Genomic DNA, 19,318 nt, shown 5'->3' with positions numbered 1-19,318 from the left:
TTGTTCCACAGTCTAGGAGCTGCAATAGCAAAGGCCTCTGGTTTTCAACCTGGACTTAGGTTGCATTAAGAGCATCTGGTTAGAAGATCTTAGTGCTTTTATAGGATTATGCAAATGAAGAAGATCTGTTAAATAGCTAGGGGCAGTGTTATTTCAGATTTTATAAGTGAGTAAAAGAATTTTAAAATCAATGCGAAATTTCACAGGAAGCCAGTGTAAGTTGGCTAAAACTGGAGTCATATGATCATGCATTCTGGCACCCGATAAAAGGCGTGCAGCAGCGTACTAATTGCAACCGGTGAAGAGAGGAGTGAGGGAGGCCTATAGCCTGTTGGGGATCTTGTCAAAACTGATGGACTTGTGAGCACAGAAAAGTACTGTCAGATTTTTATCCACCATGCTACACCATGTGGAAGACATCCAATTGGCAATAGCTTGATTTTTCTGCATGACAGTGATCACAGACACACTGCCAATCCAGTTAAAGCATACCTCAGAGAAAAACACACAATAGTGTCATGGATCATTGAAGCAGCAGAAAAAGAAACAAAAGGCAGCCAGCATACAAAGAAGAGCTCTGAATGTCCTTCACGAAGCCTGGAGAACTAATCCTGAAGATTGCCTAAAGACGTCAGAAGAAAGCTTGCCTATGAGAGTTCAGGCTGTGTTGAAGAATAAAGCTGATCATACCAAATGTTGACTTTCGAGCTCGTTAGAATTGTACAAACTCTGTTTTTACCTGCACTGAATGTAGATTTAGGTTTGCACATGTTTCAATAAATCCATCCACCTGAGAAATAAGGGGTGGTTCACAGTCGGGCGCACTAAATGTCAAACACATAATTTCTCCGGCTTGATCGGGAGGGCTGAGATGGAGGGGTGGAACCGTTCTTTGCGTACGAACGTGGGAGGAGTCCACTCTCGGTAAGTCACTCATTTTTTACAAGTTGTTGCATGCAACTCTCTTCACTACGCGTGGGTGAAAAGCAGAAGCAAGATGAGAGGAGCGGGCAGGGGAACTGCAGCTGTCTAACCGGGAATGAAGTCGCGATGTCCAGTGAGATGTTTGGAGGTTCAACCACATTTACGCACTCAAGAAGAATTGATTTGCAGTGAGGACATTTAAAGAGTCCGGGGATCGGATCTTTGTTTATTGGCTAATAAAGAAAAGTTTGCCTCAGAAGTCGTCTTTGTAAATCAGTAGAGATGAGATTAAATTTTTCTACAAACTGGATTTTCCGCGGCTGGATTACGTGTGTCCTTGTCACCTTTTACGCACAGGTAAAACGCGTTTTACCCACTATTAATGATAAAAATTTACCCCATTAATTAGCTAAGAAGTTGATATCAAATGAGTTGACGGTCACCTTTGAAGCCTGTAGGTCTCTTGTTTACTGCTTCTCTCTGGTTATCGGGGTCCCTTTAAATGAGAAAGTTCATACTAAAGTACCTACTGAGATTAACAGTGGTTTAGTTATCTTAGGCAAAAGATATGTAACAGTAAACCCGAGTATGTGTCAACACACCAGGATTTGCATGAACTGGTCAGATGAGGGACGAAGGAAATGTGGGGAACATTGCTTTTTGTTTTTTTTTTTCTTTTTTACGCACAGACACTGACTAGAAACAGCTGTATTTGGGCCGAAGCCACTTCTCCCCTGCTCTGACCACAGAAAAGCCGCTGGCAACTGGACGTTCTTCTCCCTCCACCAAGTATTCTTTCCACGTCCAAGTTGCTCATCAGGAACCTCATTAGATCCGCCAGAGGCTAGGTTTAAAAATGTGGTGCAGGGGCCACAGCAGGATCTCTATTTTGCATATCGCGACCAACTTTTACATATATTTTTTGTAGTTTCCTGGTTTCAGTTTTATCGTAGCCTTATTCGTAACATACCTCAGAAGCACACACTAAAAATCCCCTATTAATTAGATGTACAGAGTTTAAAAATGACCTAATGTCTCAGCTGATGCACTGCCACAGTAATTTGAAGGGGAGAGTGAATATAGTCGATGGCATGTTGTTGTCCACGCCGTTGTTTAGTACAACCAGCTAACGCTGTCCAGGTGGAGAAGTTTATGAGATGTGGTTGGAGTGGTGGGACTGTTGGGCACCAATGATCTATCATTGCCTGTGTGCCTGCATTACCGTAAGCCAGCATCAGCATGACTTTGACTGGAACGCACGCTCTTCTTTCCTGAGGTGTGTTGCAAGAGAAAATGCTTGTGGGGCATTTTACTTGTCAATGCAGTGATCCAGGGAGGCAACTGCGCAAAAGAAATATATAGTTTTTTTTTCTTTTCCCCAAAAAGTCTATGAAATAAGTCAAAGTTTTATCAGCAGCAGTGGCAATAGAAAGCAAACACATGATACAGACAGTTGCCTGGATAGGAGGGATGGAATATTTTTCAACTACGTTTTAAGGTGACATTGCAAACCCTTGGCTTTGGTTTGTTCTCACCATGGTCTTGCCATTACTGACTCATACTATTCCCAAAGAATTCCCCTTCTTTTTCTTGGTTTGCAACCACTTCATCCAATACATTCCGAGTTCATTTCAAACTGTCTTTGTGACATTGAGCAATGCACAATTGCTTCAAGATGTTCAGAGCTTAAAAGTCAATATATCATGAAGAACTGTGCTTTGTTGGGTTTATTGCTCGCCTGCCCACAAACAAGGCTCCTGAACTTTTTATTTACCAGATTTTCAAGCCAGTCATGCATTCATCCCTACTTGTATGCACTCGTGTTCTCCAGTTATCTGTTAGCAACATCTTGCTGCCTCTTCCCTGACTTTTTTCATTTAATATTTGACCAATAATTATTTACGTCTTCAAGTTCCATCCATCCATCAAGTACCAGATCAGATTTATGACTACCTCTGGTTTCAAAAGCAGTGCACTGCCTATGAGCTCTGGATCAGGTTTCATTAAAGCAATTAGCACATATTCTTTTAACTTTTTGCAGCACCTGCTCGTCCTTGATTTTTGGGTTGTGTTTCTATTATTTGCATCTTTTTCTATTCATACGTCATTGGCTGTCACCAGTTTCCACCAATTTAACAGCTGTTCTTTGTGTTTTTTCCTTCTGTTACTTGTAAATGCATTTTTAAGACAACTTAGTCCCTTCTTTTTTCTGTTTATAATCAAAGTTATGAGATATCAGGTCTTGATTTATGCAGGTGGCATTTAGGGTATTTGCTTTTATGGCTGTTAAGAAAAAAACTAATCACAGGTGCAAACATTATACAAAGATCCAGTTGTTGTGCAATATGCTTTTACAGCATCTTATCGTGAATCAGTAAAAACCCAAGAGGCCTATGAGCTGCAGTGTGCTTCTCTTGGCTTTGAGCCTGTTGCTGCCGTGGCCGTTATGCAAATTCTCTAGTCCGCTGAAAGCTTATGGAATGCGCTCTGCATTTGATAGGGTCACACACGGCGGTGAATGTTTTTGTAAAAGATAAACAAAACAGCTCGGAAACCAGCTAGGGGGCAGTTGCGACATGTCGCTGAAGGGGTGGAACTCTTAATACCTCTTTGTTCTTAAGCTTCACCAAGTCCTGCCCACTCTGTCCATCCATATGCTTTCCACTTCCCTTCATCTTCTTTTTCTATAACTTCATATCTGAGTACGTGCAGCGCATCAAGTTAGCTCTGAGGTCGGATGTGCTATGTTTACCATTATGTTAACCTATAATCATATAGGGTGGGTCACTTGTTTTTCTTTTGCATCCATTATATATTTAGTGAATCAAAACACATTATTTCGCATAACTGAGACCCAATGTTTGGATGTGGCGGTAACAAAAACACAATTCCCGGCATTCCTTTGGTTTCCTGTGCGCTCTGGTCCAGCTGTGCATATTAAAAGCCATATCTATCTATCTATCTATACAAAGACTCAAGCCTTTTAATAGCATGGGAATCTTTCCTACTTCTGTCACTTCTGTCTCCTGCAGCATATGGTGTCCATTAGTGCTGCGGTCTGAGCTATGAGCACTGTGTATGATTATCCCTCTGGTTAGATTATAAAACAAAGATTGGCTGATGTGTGAGTCTGAGTGGAGGTAATTAAAAGCTTGAGAGTGTTCATGTTGCGCTGTCGTGGTCTGAAGTTGGAAAGACTGACACAGTCTAAACAGAGGTGTGAGAAAGAAGACAGGGGAGGATGAGAAGGGTGTGAAAACAGTGTTGAGTCCAGTATTGTATATTTGAACTGCTGGGGTAAGCTCGGGGATTTTTCCATTAAAAATCAAATGAACAAAAAGAAATTGTGAATATGCTTCCCAAAGGAAAACTTTGGCGAAGCTTTTCTGAACCTCTGCAACACCAGCAATTTAATTACAGTACAAATTACAGTATTTAGTAGTAAGGAAGATGAAGCTTATACTGAATGACAAAATGATGGTGGTCAATTCAAGGTCAGAGTCAAGGCAGGCCTATAGGTTGTATTTTTCTACATTCATATATAGACACTGTGGTTTTGGCATCATTTCTGTTATAACAGCCAAATTGTCTAATTCAGCAGTGTGGCCAGGACTTCTCCAGCCCTTAATTTAGAGTGGCTGGGAGGTCAGTACAGTAAGTAACCTTTTCAATAGAGCGTTTATTGTTTATAAAGAGATGCAAAGATGTTTCATAGTTTGTTTCCATGCTTTCTGGATTGAGAGCTGTGTTTAGCTGCGTGACAGCAGGAAACTTTGCATAGTGGTTTGTTAGAACAGAAGGCCTTTAGAAATCTAGTCTTTATAAAATAATCTTTATTTTCTTATTTTACAGCACAGAACTGACGGCTAGGAGAGTATTTGCAAGTGATTAATTATTCAATGTCAGCCAGAATGGATATTATATCATTCCTGTTGCTTCCCTGTTGTGTATGTGGACTTTGTTTTTTCTGGTCTGGAGGCTTCAGAGCTGCGCTCAGGTGTTCTGAGAGCATGGAAAGAATTTCTGGGCATGTCTTGAAAATGTTTTTACCATCCTGGTCCTGACTCAAACATTATACCTCTTACTAACTGTTACAAACTTATCTTTTGTCTTCATTCATTACAGAACGCAGATTCCAAACCTCAATGTAAAGAAACACAATACTTAAAAGACTCCAAATGCTGCAACAAGTGTCAACCAGGTAACACACACACACACACACACACACACACACACACACACACACACACACACACACACACACACACACACACACACACATACATACACACACACAGATAGTGGATGCATATCTGGTTTCCTCTGTGGAGTCAGCATAAAGTAAAAATAGCTTTCCATTCACAAATATTCTAAAGTAAAAGAGGAAGGATGTTTAAAAGCAGATCTTTTTGGCTTAAATGGGCACAGACATGTCCATGTGTTTCCACAAATGCGTGGATACACACGCACACACACGCACACAAACTGCTAAATATATCAACTGCTTAAAAAGAAGAAGGGAGCTCCGGTTTTATCAGTTTCTCTTTTGTTTTCTTCTATTTAATTAGGCTTTTCTGTGTCATTGTGATTATATATGCTGGGTTCTTAAATCCTCTGCCTAACACCCATTGTCTTTTCTTTTTGCCACTAGGCCAATATGTGTTTAAAGACTGCACTGATACCGATCAGACTGTATGTCTTAGATGCAATCACGGGGAATATCAACCCAGCTTGAATAATGCCTATCGCTGTCTTAAGCAGAAGTTTTGTGATCCGAGTGAGTACCTTCATTTATTTATCAATTCCATACATTTAAATACATTTTTCACGACTTACTTGTTACAAATACCATTCATTTGATTTCTAAAAATTTCAATTCTAAAAAATTAATTAATTATAAAAATGTTTTGCTTATTAATTTGGCAACCTGTGGTTACTTGAAGAACAAAGATCAAACAACTTTTCCAAACATGCTCTACAGTCACAGCTACACCATAAAAGAATACTCTCCAGTCAACAGTATTTAATTTTAAACTGATGTTTTTAATGTTTTAGTTTCTTTTTTGCAACCCCTTTTCCAAAAACTCATGAAGCTGTGTAAACGTTAACAGAGTGCAGACCATTTGCCATTTACTGCTGTGTTGGATCGCCTCGTCTTTTTAAAACTCCCCATATGACTTTGAGGACTCGGGGAGCATATTGGCGAAAAAAAATCTGAACGTTTTTGCTAAATTCATTCTCAATAAAGTTTTAAGCTGTTCAACAATTAAGGTCTTTGTTTGCCTCATTTAATAATGGGTCAGATATTTTCAGTAGGTCAGATTTTTTTTTCCCCCCATGTCGTTTGGTATTGTCCTGCTGAAATAATGAAGGCTTTCCTCCAAAAAGGGCTAAAACTTTTATCATTCAACTTTAATGTGGCCTCATTTGTACCTTTGTCTTTTTCTTTTAAATCTACAGAGTCGGGTTTTATGACAAATAATGGAAACCTGATAGAAGAGGAGCCATGTCGCTGTGTTAGTGGCTTCCAGTGTTACCCCATCAACTGTGAGTTCTGTGAGAAGATACCCACCTGCCGACCGGGACTTGGACTTGAGACAAAGCATGGTGAGAAAGTCCACAACACAGAACGTCCCCCATTTATAACAAGTCCCTACAAACAACTTGTAAATCCGAGATTACGATTTGTGTTGTTAATTATAGATCAGAGGAAGGTGTGTGAGCCGTGTCCAAAAGGATTCTTCTCTGATAAGGACGATGACGAACCGTGCAAACCGTGGACAAAGTAAGCGCTTACACGCACGTGCACACACATGTTTTTAGCCTGGAATCTTTTGACATATTGTGAAGGGAAAATGCAGTTGGGCAGCCGTCCCTACCGGCAGCCAGCAGTGGTTATGAGTAATATATTCACCACTTCCTCTGGAACCCTGGCTGGAGCAGACATCAGCTTCCACTGCCAGCCAGACCTGACAGATCATCGGCGATGATGATGATGACGGTGGAGAGAGAAAGAATTTTGTTTTCCTCTCTATCCATCTGCCTTTCTGATATTATCTTTGCAGAACTGCGAGTCGAGCACGTTGGTAGGAAAATGTGGAGTAGAAGGGAAAACTAAAAAAAAACAAAACAAAAAAACTAACTACATTCCCATTGTATAAATATTCTTCTTCTTCTTCTTCCTCTTTCCCAGTTGCAAGGCTGAGGGCAGCAAGGAGATCAAGCAAGGCAGTGCTGAAGCCGATGCAGAGTGTGGACCACGTGAGTTTGGAAAGACACGGACATATACAATGTCATATTTTTTCCATGTGACAACATCGTTTCTGTTACTTAGAGGCTTAAATGTGACACTAAATGTGGAGAGGGAAAAAACTGTAGACTAAAAGCAAGCTCAATAATTGTCTTTCTTACAGGTGAAACGGTCATTCCTATGTCCTCCTGGGTGATAGTTTCAGTCCTGTCAATCATTATCATTCTGTGTCTCCTCATTTTGCTTCTCTTCTGCTACAAGGACAAAATGAAATTGCTCTCCGGTAGGTCGAGATCCTCTATGAACCTTCCTCTTCTGCCTGTATGACTGCTTTAACATAGATGTAGACGTTGGCACAAAAACGTGAACTTTTACTTTCATAAATACTGTGTCATTTTTTTTTCCTGCACTTTTTTTCAGTACTTACATCTTGTTGTTTCATTTCCTAGTAAATCTGCGATCCTGTGTCCAGAATCTGAAGAGGACCCGGATACAACAGGTAAGGTGGAATTTCTGTTAGAATAAAAAAAAAAACCCCAAACAAAACCGAATACATATAGAAACTAAACTTATTGCGAGCTGTTTCATCTACTTTTTCTATTGTTTGTGACAAATTTTTTTCCATTGAAGCAAAGAGCCTGTACATATCTAACATCATCTTACGTGCATACTTGCAATAATTTCTTCTTTTATCGTTTTCTTCACTCTAGGAGACATTGGCTCCTCTTTACCACAGCGGAGCAGGAGGAGGAATAGGAGGAGGTTCTGGTGCCCCAAAATGCACACCATGTGAGGTGACCAAACTTATCGACCAAGCACCCTCCAGCCCCGCTGACCACTCCTCGTGCACCTTGCCCATCTCTGTTCCTGATGTAAAGATCTCTCTGCCCTTCATAAAAGAGATGACAGAGAAAGGAGGGACTGAGAGTAAAACGCCAATGGAGGATCAGAGCAAAGGATCTGGAGAACCAGAAGAGGTGTCGGAAGAAGAAGAGGTCGTGAGCGTGTCCCGGCTTTTGACAGGTTCTTGCATGTGTGTCATTCCTGTCCACGAGCCCCTGGAAGTAGGGGAGAATGAGGACTGTAGCCAGGCTGTCAGCCCTGGAACACCGGGATCGTGCTCATGTGGAGGGCTAGATGGAGAGAGGGATGGAGGTGGAAGTGGGAAAGAGGTTAAAGATGGAAATCTCAAGAAAATATCCCCAAGTCAGTCAGGTGTCGCACCGCTTGTTTCTCTTTCTCCTCCTCTCCTTCACACCTCCACCGCCGTCCATTCAACCAGTCCGCTTCCTGAACTCTACCTGCCATTGTCCCAGATGTCGCCGGAGTTCAAATTCCACCTGAAAGATAGATCGCCAACTAAATGGGAGGGGTTGTACAGACTGATGAGCACAGACTCCACATCAACAGAACACAGTACGACCTCTGCGATGACCTCGGTCACCCCCTTGTTGCCATCCTCGTCTGTTGGAGAGCTCTACATGGACAAGCCTCTTGAAGCCACAGGCCCAGAGCAAGACCAGGGAGTTCCCTGTGGGGACAGCAGAGACAACAAGCTCTCTTCACAGGAGTCAGAACTGGAGTGCTCGCCGGAGAGCCTTCAGAGTCAGCTGGCTGATCCAAATCTTACCTCAGGTACATGAAATTTCAAGAACTGATCATATAAGAAGCCAAAAAAAAAAATGTTAATGATAAGGAAAAAAAGAACTGATAAGGTACTAGCTCCAAACTATGAAGCGGGGGAGGTGAAATATTAAGTAATAATAGTAACTTAATAGTAATCATCAAGTGTTCACAGGACAGAATTATGGCTTTTAAAATTAATGTACACTTTTGTCTATAAGCTTATATTATATTATATTATATTATATTATATTATATTATATTATATTATATTATATTATATTATATTATATTATATTATATTATATTATATTATATTACTTTTTTTTTCCTAAGCAAAAATTACTCAGTTGAGTCGCACAGTCACAAGTCTATTTTTACTCCTCTTGGGGTAATGAAAAGCTGCTTTGGAGCTGGCTATTTCCTGGCTATTTTTTTGCTGTGACCGCTCAGCAGCGTCATTAAAAACTAAAAGCACAGTGGTTGTGCGCTATGGGGATAATGGCTCATTACAAAGGTTGCAGGACCACAGTTGTGTTTGCCAGGTGGATTTCTGTGTTCGCTGTTTGTGTAGGCAGTCGCCATTGTGTTGCCACAGGGTCATACCCGTACATGATTGGATACACCACATAGCAGTGTTCTCTTTCCACAGCATAGGTGGGACTAGCCACCAAGAATAACAGAATGAAATTTAGATTGGTTTTAATGGAAAGTTTTACAGTCACGGGGTTGAGCATGCATTGTTCTCACACAGACCTTACGGTCCTGCCAAAGAGAAAAATCTATGGGAAACATTTATTCTCTGTGCCTCGAGCTCCTAGCGGTTATGGTTAGTTATAAAAGCAGTAATATCTTAGCAGTCTGATAGAGACGGTGGTCAGCTCGAGCTCAAACGTTATTAGCCGAACACAGAATAGACAGAGGATTGGTCTCAGCGTAAAAATATGCCATTTGTGTGATTGTTTCCAAGAAATAGCTTTTATTAAAGCCAGTATTGATAATCTGACCCTGGATTTTGGCGGGGCCACACAGGGAGCAGGAAAAAGATATGTGTGTGTGTGTGTGTGTGTGTTTGATGTGCTAGTGAACCACCAGAACCGCACTCTTAACAAACACTGCTCTTTGTGTATGTGTGCACCAGTGTCGAGTATGCCATCTACAGTACAAAACTCCTGTTTACCCAGAGTTCCATAGGGTTGCGCAAAGTGACCGCAGCTTTAATCGAACCAAGATGTGCTCAGCTTGAGTAATGCTTTTATAACCTCTCAAACCCAACAAAAACACACACACACCAACTTGTGAAGCCTTTTTTTTGGACTCTCACTGATGACTGGTTACTTTAATTACACATTTGCTGGCTTGAAGTGAACACAGTTTCCCATCATGCAGTAATGAAAATTGTTACAAGGACTTCCCGCCTATACTATTTAAAGGTTAGGCAAGGTTCAGAGGTTTCCCTTGTCTCACGCACAGTAGCCATCCCAGTGCACATTAGTTTTATTTATTAGCTACTGACCGGCTCAGGGCAATTTTGGGCCTGCCTTTGTTGAGCGTCAACTGAATAGGGCTAATGACCCACATTTAGTCTGACAATCAAAGACTTAAGCTGGCACCTATCCGTGAAAAAATAGGCAGATTCTGATAGAAAATGTGCACAAGTAAGGGGTTTTACTAGTGTTCAGTTTTACCCCTGTCAGAGCAGTTTTTGGGTGTCCAAAAAGATCAACGTGGTACTGAGAGAGGATAAACAGAAGACCCAAGCAGATTCCTCAGAGCATTGTTTTCAGAGCTGTGGTGAAATGGCATATTTTCAAGCTTGCCCTCTCAGACTGGTATTCCGGGAAATGCGATTGGATACGGAAAAAGAGACACACACGTTTTGAGAGTCTGTGGTAGCGTTTGCCTTTGGCTGCATGTGCTTTTGAGCGCAGACGTGTATGTGTAGGTGTGAAAATGCCTGTTAGTGCATTTTCTTACATTTACTGTAGTGTGTGTCTGTGTCTGTGTGTGTGTGTGCGCATATGTGTGAACAGATGGAACATAAGCTGTGAGTCATGGAGGTTTGGCCTGGAAAGTCAGACAGGAGGCTGGAGAAAATAGGAACCAGAGGTTTGATGCGGTGTAATGCGATTTACAAAACAAAACTGTTTATTTCCTAATTCACCTGGCTGGTTTAACTCTGTAGGTGAACAATATACAGGCACTGGCACAAAGGGTATTGATGCAAGTTTGTGTTTGGAAGGAAGGCAACTGTAGGATGGAGATTAGACACTGAGATGTTCGTGGATGGAGTGTCACATTTTTAAAAATTGTTCAGTTGAATCCTTAAAACCCCCAAACGTGTGACAAATTGCTTCTCCTTAGTGGTCTTGAGTTTCACTTAGCTCCGTCAGTCTCCAGCACTTCTAACTATGTCGAGAAGGATATGATATGGCGGTCTCTGTAGCCGTTGCCTTTTTGTGGTCATCCTGCAAAGTCATTACACCCACTGTCCATTTGTCACATGAGGTTAGCCAACAGTTGGTCCCTTCTTCACTTGTGTCATGAAATAGGGCTCTGGAAGCCTGTTTGTACAGGAAAAACGAAAGTCCTACACAACCCTACAATTATAGCGATACATCTCGTTGAATTTCACAATAGGCTGTTACTGCATCGGCATCTTCTATACCAGTGTTTATGAATTTCACGTGAAACTAAAGATTTTCTCAGACATCATCTATAAATAGCCTCCTAACCATTTACGCCTCCTCTGTGTTACTTTTCTATTTAGGTCAGGTGTCTGGGAACCACAACACCACCTTCATCTCCAGCGGTCAAGTGATGAACTTTAGCGGTGACGTCATTGTTGTCTGCGTCAGCCAGACGTCTCACAGCAGAGACGAGGTGGAGCGGGATGATGGCTTCGGCAACCCTGTCCAGGAAGAAGCCACTGAGACTGCTCCATTTTTTCAGAGCAGCTTGAGATCACAAGGAGACTACATTTCCCACTGCACTTTGCAAGATGAGACACTGCCAGTCCAGGAAGCGATGGAGGAGCAATCACTGGGAAAGTGAAAGCAGCCAGTGGCTTTGCTTTATGTTTTATGTCACTCCAGAGATCGTCGCCATAGTCCGGGCGCTTATGTTATCTTTTGATTACACCAATCAGCCACAACATCAAACTGCTGTCAGCTGAAATGAATCATGTTGATTATCTTGTTACAATGCAATGTTCTGCTGGGAAATCTTGGGTCCTCTTCCATTGACTCATACCACCCACCTAAACATTGTTAAAGATCAGTCACATCCCTCCATGGCAACGGTGTCCCCTGACGACAGAATTCTCTCCAACGGGACAGAGTGTCCTGTCACAACAGAAAAACTGCTTGACAACTTGGCATAACAAATGGCAGACCAATCAAACATCTGCTGAGTTAGCAAGAACAAGCCTGATCTGGAGAGGCTTCATTCCACAACCCACAGGACTCAAAGGACCCACTGGCCAGACACCACAGGACACCCTCAGTGGGCTCATGTGCATGCACAGCAGAGTTGGGTTTTTTTTTTGGCAGAATGGTGGATTTAGTGTTATGGCTAAGAGGTGTACATCAAATAAGTTGTAGTAATAATTAAAAACAAAATGTGTCCTGTCATGTCTGCTTTCCATGTAAAAACAAGGAAAGGATGGTGTAAAGTCATTTTAAAGTGATACGTCAGGTAACTGAGAGATCAGTCTTTTGGGAATCTGACTCTGTGTCTCCACAGTTGTCTTACTAATGAACCATCTATAACCTGGCCTATTTCAGACATTAGTCACTGAATCTTGCCACGGGAATCTATTCCCAGGAAAAAAAAGAAAAGCTGCAGGCCTTTTCAAATGGAAACTCCCTCCATTCCAGACAGTGATGGGGAATTTTGTTGTGAAATGGATGTGGAAGTTCATACTGCAGGTGCATAATATTTTTATTGTTGCATGGAACTTACAGCTTGGTCTCGATACAAAGAAGTTACAAAGTATTTAATGTCCCACACATTTCTGTTGATTACTTGCTTTAGGTAACATCTGTACACTCTTAGTTTTTAACTTTTATAAGTCTGGATGATTTTGATACTTGCGTAACGGAATATCCACCGTGTGGAACATACGTTTTATTAATTGTATCGTAGAACTTTGAATATACAAGCCACAATAAGATCTGGCTGGACAGAATTTTAAACATATCAATGAGTGAATTCTTCTTTCTTGCCTGCAGGATCTGTTTATTTTTTAAGAGACACGTCCAGTTTTGGTACGATGCTTGTTTAGCTTGTTTGTAGACTTTATTTTCTCCCTACTGCAACACAAGTGCAGTTTTTGTCTTTGAAACAAAATGCTATGCATTTGATAAGCTATTCTATTAGTGATTTCTTTTATTCGATTTTAATGCCCAGGCCTTAATGAAGAAAAGTCAGATGTTTGTTAATAATAATGGTTTTGTTTAAAAAAAAAAAAAAAAGATTTTACGAGGCAGATTGTTTGTGTGTATTTCAGAAGTTTCACATGTGATCAGTGCTTGTATATATTTCATCTGTTTCTCAAAGACGAATGAATATGCTGTCAATTGGTTTATTGTGTGGATTTTGTGAAGTCGAGTGGTGCCATTAACAGCGGGCGAAGCGCACACAGGAGTTTTAATGAACTGTTAATTTATAGCCCCGCCATATGTATGCAGCTTTGCAAAAAACAGAAAAATTATGTACATATGAATCAAATCTATTGCAATGAATTACTGAAAGACTATTTTGATTGAAATTAAATATGTTTTGCATCTAATTTTTTTCACGGATGGCTGCCATCCTGCATTCTGTGGTTACTCTTGGTCAACTTTCCTATTTTAGGGGGGGGATTGACAAAACACAACCAAGGCTTCATTTATCTCCACGAGATGATCTATAATCTTTGTGAAGCAATGCTAATTACACATGTGGCAAGGCCTCTGTGCCTTTGTCCCTGTGTTGACAGACAGGCAGCCTTTCATCAGGCCCGGGGATGGCAAGCAGCTGTGAGGAGAAACTAATCTAGCAGTCAGACCAGCTAGCGTCACAGAGAGACCACATGAGAGGAACTGGCAGCACTCATTTGGGCCTGGTTTGGGTCAGCAGGAGTATGTTTATATATGTGTGTATGTGTGTGTGCATGTGTGTAAGAGTGCGTCTTGTCTCAGCTTATTTTATGGTTGTTTGTGAAAACAGGAAGTTATGACTAGCTTTCACATGGTTTACATGAGAACTGGCTGGCTGGCCAACACAGAGCCCGACTGCACATTTAAATGATTTCAGCTTTTTCTTTTCTTTTCATGTGTGAGAGAACAGCCTTTCATTTGACTTATATGTAGGGTAGCAACCACCTTGTGTTGCTATAGTGTGCCTCCTAGTGGTAAGTGCAGGTTAAGATGATAAACAAGACAACAAATCATGGATAAATGTTCATGTTTGCAGTTTCAGCAACACATGAAACGAGATGCGTCTGTTGTCGCATTTATATAGGCATTTCTAAACAGACATACAGACATATTATTGTGTACCACCTTATTTTTTTGATTACAATTTTAAAAGAGGAATCGAGATCACTGGAAAAGAGGAAATGGGCTGTTGAGAAATGGTTTGTCTTTTATACTCCAGCACTTTCGAGGCCTGTGAAAAAGCCCAATCAGCTGTTGGTTTAATAACCTGACAGTCGGTGTAACCAGGTGACAGCGCAGACCTGCGGAAAGCACCAGAAAATCCACAGTGCTGATGTGCTGAAATTACAGTCATCTCACCTGTGGAAGCAAGTTTTGGATTCCAGCTGCAGACTCGCAAAAGATCATTACAGCTGAGATTCGTTACTCCGCACTGACAGCAGATGGAGTTTCTAGTTTCTTCAAAGATAATGATTTTGCCTTTGAGAGGATATAAATATGATGAACTGCTTTGAATGGAAGCAGCAGATGGTAGTTGATAAATACATAATGAATGTAAAACTGTGTGGGACTTTTACATTTTTATACATCTAAGAATCTTTTTAACGAGTGTCTTATAAATTTAATTGAAAAAATTGCTCTTGTGATTTTGTTACATCTACGACACAGTAGACAGTCGTAATAATAACCATTCTAATGCAGAAAATGAAGAAATCTTTCAGAGAAAAGCTAAATACAGCTACATACAGTCATGTGAAAAAAGGAAGTAAGTGTCAATCCTTAGCAAAGCTTAAAATTAGATAAATACAACCTCAAAGAACTACAAATATGATCATACGCTATGTCAACACAAACTAAGGCAAAATGCAGAAATAGTGTGTGAAACGCTAAACACATCCTTTTAATGCTTCCCTAGGAATTGAGAGTGTAAGTAGCAGCCAGGTGATGCTGATCAAGTGCTTGTAATGAATACATCAGCATCACACAGTAAGTGCGAGCAACTCTAAAAGCAGGGGTTTTGGCTGTTTGCTGGTGTGGAACCTTCAGGTGTGAGCACAATGCCAAGGAGGAAATTTATAGTTTAATATTAGGAATGATCTTAAAGAAGCTCTCCATCAGTCTGGAAACGGTTATAAGTCCATCACTGAGCACAGTGAGCTAGATTATTCACAACTGCAAAACATTCTGGACATTTGCCAGTCTTGCTGAGAGTGGCCATCCCGGCAAATGCACTCAGATCAGGCCATTGTTGTTCAAAAGGAAAGTATGGCTTTTTTGGAAGGGTTGCAGGACAAACGCTCTTTTCTCTAAAAGGAACATAGCAGAATGGCTTAGGTTGGCACAGCTGCATCTGAACAAACCACAAAACTTCTGAAACAATGTCCTTTGGCCAGATGAAACCAAAGTGGAGTGTTTGGCCTTAATGCACAATGCCACATTTCTTGAAAACCAAACACAGCATATCAGCACAAATGCCTCATACCAAGTGTTAAGCATGGTGGTGGAGGAGCGATTATTTGGGCTTGTTTTGCACCCACAGGACCTCGGCATCCTGCTGGGCTTATGATGAGTCTGTTTTCTGTGTCTGTCACAGGGATAACACAGAGAGAGGCGAAAACTCACAATCCCACCTACGGCCAGTTTAGAATTACCAATTAAACTAACCCCATTTAAGTTTTTGGACGGTGAATGCAAACTCCACAGAGTCCTGCCTGGATTCGAACCCCGGATGATGTTGTATTTTTATTGATCCCTGATTTATAAAGCCTTAGAATTGAAAAGGGTTTACTTTCCTTTTACAGTAAATAAAGATTCAGTGTCTTAAATCTAGTTTGCTGAGTCAGTTCAAATACTTAGTTTGATACGCATTATTGAGCTGAAACCTCTTAAACAAATACTTCTCTGTTTCTTTGATTCTTTAAAATACTGAATACACCAATCATATGACGCTTTTCTTGGATACATTTTGAAATTCCACCTTAATTGATTAGCACCAGTGATGAGTTCCAACAGAGGGGTATTTCTTTCTGACAACAGCTTACCATTTAAAAGGCGGTCATGTTTGCTTTCTCTCTCAGTCCTGTGCCTCCACATCTCTGGGACTTTTCAACATCAGCGAAAACATTTTGGGGGAGGGATATCGCAGTTTTATTTTACTTTGGAAATGCAAGCAATCAGGTAAGGTTTTGTACATCGTCACCAGAAAGGGGGGCGAAAAAAGTCTTAAGGTGGCTTTTCATCCATCCATTTGAGATAAAGGCTTTATGTACTTCACTCCACAGGTCTCTCTTCATCCCCACGTGGTCTTCAGATACACGTCTAGATGGGAAGACAGCTATAGTGACGGGGGGCAACAATGGAATAGGAAAGGAGACAGTTAAAGACCTGGCTAGCAGAGGCAAGCAAACAGCGCTGCACACGTAAAGACAGCAAATGCAATGATGACTAACAAATTTCTTTACAATTGTTGTCATATTCTTTCTCGTCTGCGTGACTCAGTGTACTTGTGAACTTGAAGCTTCCTGCAAATATAACAAATACAATCAGGTGACTCAAACATAAACTGTTGAATTTGATGAAAATGCATAATTCTAATGAACTCATGTATCAGTACTGGTTAATCAAAGGCAGGCAGCGGGATTAAGTTCAGAGCATGCTGCCACGACTCAAAGACTACCAAACTGGCCCAGACATATGCGTTGAAATCGTGCTATCTTGTTCAAATGTCAAACGTGCATGTACACGCAAACAAGAGGAACTAATCTCCCTTAGGTGCCCGGGTGATCTTGGCGTGCAGAGACATGGCGAAGGGAGAGCAAGCCGCTTGCGACATCGTGAGGGAGGTGAAGGGAGCGAAGGTAGTCACCAGGCAACTGGATCTGGCTGACACCAAATCAATATGCCAGTTTGCCGAGAATATCTACAACAGTGGGTGGCACACACAACACACACACGGACTTCAGAGTAGTGCGTGCATTTGTTTTCCTTCTAAATACTGTGATGGTGGTGACAATTATCCTGTTTTCACAGCTGAGAAAGCTCTTCACTATCTGATCAACAATGCAGGCGTGGCTGTGTGTCCTTATGCCAGGACAGTGGATGGATATGAGATGCAGTTTGGAGTCAATCACTTGGGTAGGAGGAAAAACACACAAGGTTTAGTTAATGACAAACATGTTAGATTGAAACAGAGTTTAGCAAAAGAGCAGATGAGTTGTCAGTCAGCCCCTGTTGTTACTGCTAAATATGTGATCAGTGGTGGCTTAAAACTCCTCGCCGTTTTCTCTCCTACCGCCCATTTAGGTCATTTCTTCTTGACTTTTCTGCTGCTGGACTTGCTGAAGCACTCGGCCCCATCTCGTGTCATCAACTTGTCATCAGCAGCTCACTTCTTTGGCAAGATCCATTTTGATGATCTGAAAGGGGAGAAGGATTACCATCACTTCAGGGCCTATGCACAGAGCAAGCTGGCTAATGTCCTGTTCACCAGAGAGCTGGCCAAAAGGACAGAGGGTAGGGGCGCAGAGAATGAAATATTATCCAGTCATTATGTGTCGTCCTTTGCCTGTCTGCCTCGCCTTCCTTATGCAAGGAGAAAATGGATCTTATCTTAACAGTGTGAGAGTCCCATGCCTCAACCACAACCGCTCTGGGCGACATCAGAGCACGGGGAAATAAGTTGTGTTAAAGACTTAATTGTTGCCCAGCAAATCATTTCTTCCCAGATATGAGTCAAGTCTTTCTGTAACTTTTTTTTTCTAAATCAAGTGAAACTATATATTCTGGGTGTTTTACTTCCCTGATGTGTCCACTCATATATAACTACAAGCTGTTATCAAAGATCTGCTTCATTTCAGGTTGGACAAATAATATTTTACACCAATCCCTCCAGTTCTAGGTGTCACGGCCTACTCAGTTGACCCGGGCTTGGTGAACACTGACATTTTAAGGTATATAAGGCGCCCTCTTCTGGATATAGTCAAGAACTTCGGGTTTCTGATCAAGACCCCAGCAGAGGGAGCCTACACCACCATCTACTGCACCGTCACTCCTGAGAATCAGCTGGTCACTGGAGGATACTACAGGTCAGTGTGAAACACAAAAGAAGGGACTCATTCAACTGTGACGCAACTAAGCAGTCTCAGCTTTTATTAAGCTCTATAATTTATAAACGATGGAGTATAAACTGGATTATTTTCTTTCAAAGACATAAACTTGACCACTGAGGAAACTATTTGCAGTTACGGACAAAAACTTTCTTAATCACCATAAAACAGGAGTGATTAAAGAATCATGAAAGACAAAAGGAGTCATTCATCGATATCATCCTAATAACTCTTAATCCAGGCATATATGGGTAATTACTAAAGATCTATGAGTCATTCTGTATAACTAATATATTAGATAATAAATATGTTATAAATGCATAAACACCATAATAACTTCTGACATCACAGCTTACTGATGCCAGCCTGCTCTTATTGAAAAGTGAACACATTTCTCCATTTCTGACGCCTTTCTTAGAAAGTACAGCGTTATTTGTTTTCAGTCTCCAAATCTCTCAGCACGAGCCTCCTGCATACTGTATCTCCACACATATAACTGACATTTGATACATTTAAAACCGAGTCTATTGATGGTGAAGCAGCCCGAAGCAATGAGTAATGAAATGTAATGATCTATGAAGAAAGTGTGGAGTTCGATTAATTTACACGTATTAATGCACCAAATATTACATCACAGTTATCTCATCGTGTCTCTATTTTATCTAGTATCTTCTAACTATCAGCTGATTACATTTTAATTAACATATGTTTTGCTTACAGCGATGGAAATGTATAGCTCACTTAAACAATGTACTTATGTATTGTCCATTCACCCCTTTCTCTACAGTAACTGCTCCAGAGCAGAGAGCTCCAATGCCGGCCAGGATGACGGCACAGCCCTGAAGCTGTGGGCTGTGAGCTGCCACCTGTTGGGCATCCGCTGGAGATAAACTTCACCTTTGATCTGAAGGCTAAGACAAATGTAACCGCTTCCAATAAAGAAACATCCCCGATATAGCACTGTGTGTCCTTGTGTGTCAGTTTGTGGGTGAAAA

General features: G+C 41.1%; 2 protein-coding genes across 4 annotated transcripts; both read left to right on the top strand.

The window, feature by feature from the left end:
• The first annotated feature begins 882 nt into the window (after positions 1-882).
• tnfrsf11a (tumor necrosis factor receptor superfamily, member 11a, NFKB activator) lies at positions 883-13,589 on the top strand. 3 transcript variants are annotated; one of them, XM_025910460.1, is made up of 10 exons: positions 883-924; positions 5,050-5,125; positions 5,576-5,701; positions 6,385-6,531; positions 6,628-6,709; positions 7,118-7,189; positions 7,339-7,457; positions 7,624-7,673; positions 7,885-8,809; positions 11,568-13,589. In XM_025910460.1, exons 4-10 carry the CDS (start codon positions 6,396-6,398, stop codon positions 11,849-11,851), a joined length of 1,668 nt encoding a protein of 555 aa, XP_025766245.1. In that variant the 5' UTR covers positions 883-924; positions 5,050-5,125; positions 5,576-5,701; positions 6,385-6,395; the 3' UTR covers positions 11,852-13,589. The 3 variants fall into 3 exon arrangements, with proteins under 3 accessions (XP_025766245.1, XP_005471797.1, XP_019218742.1); XM_005471740.4 differs by lacking the exon at positions 883-924 and adding an exon at positions 951-1,281 and having other exon boundaries at positions 7,118-7,185; positions 7,338-7,457; XM_019363197.2 differs by lacking the exon at positions 883-924 and adding an exon at positions 951-1,281.
• A 161-nt stretch (positions 13,590-13,750) lies between these two features.
• On the top strand, positions 13,751-19,276 carry si:dkey-73n8.3 (retinol dehydrogenase 12). Its single transcript, XM_003443591.5, has 8 exons — positions 13,751-13,920; positions 16,296-16,395; positions 16,500-16,615; positions 16,990-17,145; positions 17,248-17,352; positions 17,521-17,730; positions 18,110-18,302; positions 19,111-19,276. Exons 1-8 carry the CDS (start codon positions 13,872-13,874, stop codon positions 19,211-19,213), a joined length of 1,032 nt encoding a protein of 343 aa, XP_003443639.2. The 5' UTR covers positions 13,751-13,871; the 3' UTR covers positions 19,214-19,276.
• Positions 19,277-19,318: the final 42 nt, after the last annotated feature.

Source organism: Oreochromis niloticus, linkage group LG9 (genome assembly GCF_001858045.2).
Source record: "Oreochromis niloticus isolate F11D_XX linkage group LG9, O_niloticus_UMD_NMBU, whole genome shotgun sequence".
In the NCBI taxonomy this organism is placed as follows: Eukaryota; Metazoa; Chordata; class Actinopteri; order Cichliformes; family Cichlidae; genus Oreochromis; species Oreochromis niloticus.
The sequence above is the reverse complement of the archived record's forward strand: the minus strand, read 5'-3'. Positions and strand labels throughout refer to the sequence as shown.